We start from the raw sequence: 7672 nt of genomic DNA, 5'->3' as shown, positions 1-7672 counted from the left end.
TGCCTTTCTCAGCGTGTCCAACTACATCTTCACGGCGATCTCGTGGGCCGAGATGATGGTGAAGGTAACGGCAGGCCCGGGAGCAGCCCCGTCCCACCCGGCAGCCCCTACCTTCCTGTGTCTGCCCCACCCCCACCCATCTGGGCTCCTCCCCTCTGCGCTCCCAGGTGGTGGCTCTGGGCCTGCTCTGGCGATCACGCCTACCTGCAGAGCAGCTGGAATGTGCTGGACGGGCTGCTGGTCCTGGTGTCCCTGGTCGACATCGCTGTTGCCATGGCTCAGCCGGGGCGCCAAGATCCTGGGCATCCTGTGCTGCGGCGCGCTGCTGCGACGCTGCCCTGCGGTGGGCGGGCGGGGCGGGTCGTGCAGGGGCGGGCGGCGGAGGTGGGGCCTGGGCGGCCGGGCTGGGATCAGGGACGTGCCTGTGCTCCGGCTCCAGGGTCGCGCTCCGGGCCTCAAGTTGGTGGTGGAGACCCTGATCTCGTCGCTCAGGCCCATCGGGAACATCGTCCTCATTTGCTGCGCCTTCTTCATCATCTTCGGCATCCTGGGGGTGCAGGTGCGCGCCCGCTTGCCCGCGGTGTCCCGCCGCCGCCCGGTGGTCTGCGGTCCGCAGCAGTCCGGCAGCCCGGAGAGGGGTCGGACGGGTCTGGTGGGCCGGGGCACAGCCTCGGCCCGCGGTGACCTCCGCACCCTGGTCAGCTTTTCAAAGGGAAGTTTTATTACTGCGAAGGCGCCGACACCAGGAACATCTCCACCAAGGCCGAGTGCCGGGCGGCGCACTACCGCTGGGTGCGGCGCAAGGCCAACTTCGACAACCTGGGCCAGGTGGGCGGGGGGGAGGGGGCGGGCGGGCCAGCTGGCGCCTCCTCTGGGAAACGGGAACCGTCTCAGCGGGGTCGGCGGCCCCGGGTGCCTCTCGGTGGACGGAGCGCTGGGTGACCGGCCGTGTCTGACCCTGCAGGCGCTATGTCCCTGTTCGTGCTGTCATCCAAGGACGGCTGGGTGAACATCATGTACGATGGGCTGGACGCCGTGGGTGTAGACCAGCAGGTACGGGGTTGGGGGCAGCCCCGGCCCCCCGCGGGGACCCACCGTGCCCTGCGCGCAGGACGTCTCAAGGGACCTCTGCCCAAGAGGCTGTTGCGCCTCAGAATCTCCAGCCGGGCTCCGAGCCCGGAGCGCAGCGTTTTTGAAGAGGCGGGCGGGGACCCACGAGTCGCTTGTGTGCCGCAGCCCGTGCCCAACCACAACCCCTGGATGCTGCTGTACTTCATCTCCTTCCTGCTCATCGTCAGCTTCTTCGTGCTCAACATGTTTGTGGGCGTGGTGGTGGAGAATTTCCACAAGTGCCGGCAGCACCAGGAGGCCGAGGAGGCGCGGCGACGCGAGGAGAAGCGGCAGCGCAGGCTGGAGCGAAAACGCAGGAGTAAGGCGCTCCTGGTGGCGGCGGTGGCGGGCGGCCCCTTCCACCTGCGCGAGCCATGCCTGTGGGACCCGGGCGGCAGCCCAGAGGCATCTGGCGCGGGTCTCCTCGCCCGCGGTGGTGGTGGGCGCCAGGCAGCACCTCCGTGCGGCGGGGTGGAGTCCCCTGCCTCCAGTCCGTCCCAGGCGGCCTGCACAGGGGCCGGGCCTCCCGAGGAGGGGCCAGGACAGGGGAGGGCCGCGTGGCAGGAGGTGGGGGTCTCCTCCCAAGCAGCACAGGACGCGAACGAGATCCCCAGTTTTCACCGCCCACCGCTGTAGGGTCAGGTTCACCCCGTGAGAGTTCTCCAGGCCTCGGGAGGCTGCGCTGAAGCTGGTGGCTTTTGGGTTCCGGAGGTTCTTCAGGGACAGGTGCGCGGGGCGGACGCGGGGCGCGGAGGACCCTCGGGGTGGGGTGGGTGAGCGCCGCAGCTCTCCTCCCCCGGGGCGGGCCTGCGTGGGGCGTGCCCGGGGCGCTCAGCCCGCCTGCCACCCCCAGGTGGAACCAGCTGGACCTGGCCATCGTGCTGCTGTCCATCATGGGCATCACGCTGGAGGAGATCGAGATGAACGCGGCCTTGCCCATCAACCCCACCATCATCCGCATCATGCGTGTGCTCCGCATCGCCCGCGGTAGGCGCCCGCCCGTCTTTCCCCGCTGCCGCCGGGCTCCAGGGCCCAGGCCCAGTACCCTGCCTCCGTGCACCCTGCAGCGTCCGCCTGGGGACCGTGTGGGGGGCGGGGGGGTAAGGGTTGGGGGTGGCCCAGGGTTTCCCCCAGCAAGGGAGGGTCGGTCCGGCCCAGGGCCACGCGCCCTACTGATGCTCGGCTCCTGGCTCTAGTCCTGAAGCTGCTCAAGATGGCCACAGGCATGCGGGCTCTGCTGGACACGGTGGTACAGGCCCTGCCCCAGGTAGGTCAGCAGCCCCGGCCCCGTCTGGCGTCACTGCCCCAAGGGCACGTTACGGACGCCCCCAGGACCACAGGACGCGGGAGGGCCTCCCTCGGTCAGTCGCTGGCTTGCGTCCGCCTCGGTCTGCACAGAGCGCGGCAGTCAGCCCACGTGTGCGGGGAGTAACTCACCTGCACGGGTAGACAGAGGGCCGCGCGCTTCCCGGGCCTCCGCTCCTCTGGGGAAGACTGGAGACCGGTGCCCCGCCCCCCCCGTCTGGTTCTGGATGCGGTGGGCAGAGGACATGGCCCCGATGGGTTTATCGGACTTCAGGGGACCCCGTGTTGGCCGCGGGTCCCGCTCCTCTTTGGAGCCGACTCAGGCCCCACAGCCTCATTTCCTGCACTTACGGCCCGACCCTGACTGTCTGTGGCCTCTTCAGCTGAGAGAGACTCACGGTCCCGTTTATGCCGTGCCCAGTCCCTCTGTCAACCCGCCCTGCCATCTGTCCGTCCACCCACCTTTGTGTCCATCTGTCTGTACATCCAGCCCTGCTAGCCAGTCATCTGTCCCCCATCCAGCCACTCGCTCACCCCCATGCACCTAACACCTTCCCCCCTTCACCAGCCCCCACCCATGCCCTCAGTGGCCCCTTCAGCCCATGTCTGTGGGAGCGACAGGAAGGGAGGAGTAGGGGGACAGGTGCTGGAGAGGCTGGGGCACCCCGCCGAGTGCAGCAAGAGGATGGGCTGGCAAGAGCCACGAGCAGGCAGGGGTCCAGGGGTCTGTCTGCTCAGCTGGTCCCCCGTGGGGTCCTGAGGCTGGAGACAGGCCCCGTGCAGGGTCCGCTGGTGCCCACAGGAGGCCCCTGGGGCTCTGAAGAGCAGAGGAGCTGTAGGCAGCGGGGTCTGTGGCCCAGGGTGCAGGGCGGGTATGAGCAGCTGAGCGGGGACAGAGGTAGGGGGGCTTTGGGTGTCAGGCGGAACAGGAGTCCTTGGGGGTCACAGAGCTCCAGCGCCGGGAGGGATGGGTCCAGAACAGGGCTCCGAGGCAATGTCTGGGAGCCTGGCCGGGAATGTGGGTGAGGGCAGCGAGGTGGGGCGCCAGGCGCAAAGTGCCCAGCGGGTGGGGGCTGAGGCGGCCCCTGACCTCATTCTGCTTCTTTCCTCGTGTAGGTAGGGAACCTCGGCCTACTTTTCATGCTCCTGTTTTTTATCTATGCTGCCCTGGGGGTGGAGCTGTTCGGGAGGCTCGGTGAGTGTGCACAGCTTCGCCCACAAGCGTGAGGCCCTCGGGTCGCCGGGCAGGCCGACTCAGGGCCACTGGCCTCCTGCCACATCCTCCCCTGGCCCCAGCCCCGTCAGCCCTCCACTGCCCACGCCCAGCACGGACAGCAGACGCACACAGGAGCGTCTGCACACGTGCACACACACGCACATACGAGGGCTCACGCCCCAGCCGGGAGCACAGAGCCACGTGTGAGCACGCCATATGCACCCACGAACACATGCCCGAGGCTCCCTGAGCGTCATGTGCTCCCCAGGGTACAGATACTGCCGTCTGTTCCCCTAATTGTCGTGAAGGGTTTCCCTCACCCCCAGGCCTGAGGCTCTGGGCCGGCAGCACATGGGGCTTCCTGTGATAGCCCAGTCCCGGTGGCATCTCCTGAACCCCTGGTCTAACTGAACAGCCCCCGGGCCTGGCCGGGCCAGGAGGTGGCCAACGTGGCCGTCCCAGCTCAGGTCTGCCCGCATGGGGTCCTGGGACTCGGCAGCTGGTGGGTGCCCCAGACCCAATGAATTCTGGGCTGGCCCGTCATCCACAGTGCCTCCCACCCCAAGGCATCTCTGTCCTGCTGCTGAGGCCCGAGGGCGTGCTGACCCTGCAGACAGTCCTGGGGAGCATGGGTGCCATCAGCTGGGCCTGAGCCAGAGCCAGAGCCAGCTACCGCAGGGGGCTCGGCCTGTGTACCCACGGAGACGGTGTCCGGCGGGGAAGCTCCAGGTCTGAGGCCAGGGCCCCAGGCCAGGCCCAAAGGCAGCCTCCACAGCTCCTGTCCCCACCCCACCCCACCTCACCTTGGAAGGACGTGGTCTGCACAGAGGGCAGGGCCCAGAGCGGGTCGGTGTGGTCCCTGGGGCCCCGGGCGTACACCGCCGCTGCCGCACACACAGCTGACGGGGCTAGGGTCTCCCTGGCAGAGTGCAGTGAGGACAACCCCTGTGAGGGCCTGAGTCGGCACGCCACCTTCAGCAACTTCGGCATGGCCTTTCTCACGCTGTTCCGCGTGTCCACGGGGGACAACTGGAACGGGATCATGAAGGTACCAGCCAAGCGCGGTGGGCGCCCCTGCGGGCGGGGAGGCGGGTGCTGGGCCGCCCCTCAGCCGCCGGCCCGCCCCTCAGGACACGCTGCGGGAGTGCGCCCGCGAGGACAAGCACTGCCTCAGCTATCTGCCGGCCATCTCGCCCATCTACTTCGTCACCTTCGTGCTGGTGGCCCAGTTCGTGCTGGTCAACGTGGTGGTGGCTGTGCTCATGAAGCACCTGGAAGAGAGCAACAAGGAGGCACGCGAGGACGCCGAGCTGGACGCCGAGCTGGAGCTGGAGGTGCCGCGGGGGCCGCCCGCCTGCCCCCGGCCCGCGGCCCCGCGCAGCCCAGACGCCCCCGGCCTCCTGGTCGTGCGCAAGGTGTCCGTGTCCAGGATGCTGTCCCTGCCCAACGACAGTTACATGTTCCGGCCCGTGGCGCCCGCCTCGGCCCCGCACCCCCACCCGCTGCGGGAAGCAGACGTGGAGCCGGGCTCCGGCGCGGCCGCTGCCGGTAAGGCCCCTCGAGGCGGCCCGGGGACACGGGCGGGCAGGCTGGGCGCCAGGGCCTCAGGCAGGGTGGTGGCGGCTGCAGGCGCTTGCTTTCCTGCCCCAGACCCAGCGACCTCGGCGCACTCCCCACCTGTGGAGCCCTGCACCTCTCTCCAGGTCTCGGCGGCGGCCACGGTCTCCCCGGCCAGGGACAGCGACACACTCCATGCCCTGTCCCCTCGGGGCACGGCCCGCTCCCCCAGCCTCAGCCGCCTGCTCTGCAGACAGGTAGGAGAAGCTGCCCCAGGCCTGGGGGTTCCTCCGTGGTTCCCTCCCATCCAAAGTGTGAGGGACAGGGACCCCGGAGAAGGGAGAGTGAGCGCGTCCCTGGAGCCTGAGGCAAGGTTCAGGGCCCTGGGGACCACATCTCCTCAGGCAGCGCCCCAAGCCTCGCCTGTACCCACAGACTACCTTCCAGCCCCACAGCCTCGGACCCTCTGCCCCCCACCCCCTGTCCTTGGGGTGGTGGTGGGCAGGGTGGGGCTCTGCCCACAGGAGTTCAGGACCCCAGCCCTGTCCTCACGGTCCCACCAGCACAACCGGGGCCGGTGGGGAGCACCCGCATGCCGGCTGGTCCCCAGCAGTGTATTCGGCATGGGTGGCCCCCAGCCACATCTCAGCCTGATCCCTGATCGCTAGTCTCGGGGGTCATAAGCCCAATCTGGGGCTTCTCTGGGGAGCCCGGTTTCTGCATCTCTGCCTGCCGACAGGGCTATGCGTGGCCTCGTTCCTCATCGGCTCCCGTGCCCTTCCTTGCAGGAAGCCATGCTCACCGACTCGCTGGAAGGACACGTTGACAGCCCCAGGGACAGTGGCCCAGGCTGGGGGGAGCCTGGCGGAAAGACCCCCGTGAGGCAGGTGTCCCTGGGGGCCTCCATACGGTCCTTCACCCCGGTCCCCGCGCCCAGCAGCATCCGCACCGCAGCAAACTTTTGGGCAGCTGCGACTCCAGCAGGCCCCCGGCCCCGGAGGAGGAGGCCGAGACCAGATCCTGCCAGACGAGGAGGTCAGCCATATCACCAGCTCGGCCCGAAGCTCCCTAGCCTCGCCCGCTGCCCGAGGAGTGGGAGGCGGTGAACCAGACCTCGTAGGCTGACAGCGCGTGACCCCAGGGCTTCCTGGACCAGCCCAACCAGACACGAGATGAGCAGAGGCGGTCCTCCGGGGAGCAGGGGGGCGGGGATGGCCACCCGGAGGCCAGGGAGGTGAAGGCTCGGGCCCCGGAGGCCGAGCCAGCCTTGGGGGCACGCAGGAAGAAGAAGATGAGCCCGCCCTGCATCTCCGTAGACCCCCCAGTGGAGGACGAGGGCACGGCCCGGCCCCCGGCGGCCGAGGGCAGCAGCACCACTCTGCGGCGGCGAACCCCGTCCTGTGAGGCCACGCCACACAGGGACTCCCTGGAGCCCATGGAGGGGGCAGGGGTGGACCCTGCCGCCAAGGGGGAGCGTCGGGCCCAGGCCCTCTGCCGTGCAGAACACCTGACCGTCCCCAACTTTGCCTTTGAGCCGCTGGATGCGGGGGGCCCTGGTGGAGACCTGTTTTTGGACGGTGGCCACGGTGTGGCCCCAGAACCCAGAGCTTCCTTTTCGGGGGCTGCGGCACCTCCTGAACCCCACAAAACAGAGCCTCCCGTGCCCCCCAATGATCCCCCAGAGAAGGGACGGGGGCTGCACCTCAAAGTTCTCCAGACCCCCCCAAAGAAAGTGGGGTCTCCCCCAGCCACCCCCACCCCAGATGACAGCGTAGACAGGCCTGTGTAGCTCAGGGCATGTCGCCACACAGGTGTTAGCAGTGGGGTTGGGCTGCCCCCAGCGGGGTGGTGGCCCCGGGCAGAGCTGTGCGTAGATCCCAGCGCAGGCCCCACGAGGCCGTCCGCCTGGGGAGGGAAGCAGGCGCTGGGTCTGGGCAAAGCAGAATCAGGAGGAGCCCCCCGCCTGCGAGCCTGCATCCCGTGGGTTCAGGTTTGGGTTTTTCCGAGTTTCACAACCGTGGTCTAAGGCCTTGCCGGTGCCCGGTCGGGGGTCCCCTGACAGCCGCTGTGTCCCCGTGACAAAGATCAGGAAACAACCAGAAGGAGGCAGTCTGAGGCTGCCCAGCAGAGCCCCGTTCTCACGCCCACTTTTCTAGGGAACACGTGCTTGGGGCCACCTGTGCCCTCCCGGGTGGCAGCTTGGTCCCCGAGGCCGCCACAGCCACGCTGACTCAGTCTGAGTGCTCACCTGTCCGTCCCCACTCCTTGTCACCGTCTCCCCAGCTCCCCTCCTGGGCCCACACCCCACCATTCTGCCCTCGGGTGTTCCAGACACACCCGCGTCGCGGGGGCTGTGGGGTCCGTGCAATAAAGCCCCCACCGCTGCCGGCGGCCCCGCCTGGGCCCCGGGTTGAGAGGTGTCCGCCGATGCCCTTGCGTTTCGTGGACCTTTCTTTTATAAATTCAGGTTAAATGTTGCAATAA

General features: G+C 68.6%; 1 protein-coding gene across 2 annotated transcripts in view; it reads left to right on the top strand.

Moving 5' to 3' along the window:
• The window catches only part of CACNA1H (calcium voltage-gated channel subunit alpha1 H), a 92678-nt gene that overhangs the window by 80322 nt on the left and 4684 nt on the right, over positions 1–7672 (top strand). For both annotated transcript variants that reach the window (XM_040635585.1, XM_040635586.1), the window contains 5 exons: positions 2307–2377; positions 3532–3610; positions 4558–4679; positions 4762–5179; positions 5282–5445. In XM_040635585.1, coding sequence (XP_040491519.1) covers positions 2307–2377; positions 3532–3610; positions 4558–4679; positions 4762–5179; positions 5282–5445 — 854 coding nt within the window. The remainder of the gene's footprint in view (positions 1–2306; positions 2378–3531; positions 3611–4557; positions 4680–4761; positions 5180–5281; positions 5446–7672) is intronic.

The sequence above is a fragment of the Ursus maritimus genome, unplaced genomic scaffold (genome assembly GCF_017311325.1).
Source record: "Ursus maritimus isolate PB19 unplaced genomic scaffold, ASM1731132v1 scaffold_2, whole genome shotgun sequence".
Classification (NCBI taxonomy): Eukaryota; Metazoa; Chordata; class Mammalia; order Carnivora; family Ursidae; genus Ursus; species Ursus maritimus.
Note: the sequence above shows the minus strand (reverse complement) of the source record. Positions and strands in the feature narration are given on the sequence as shown.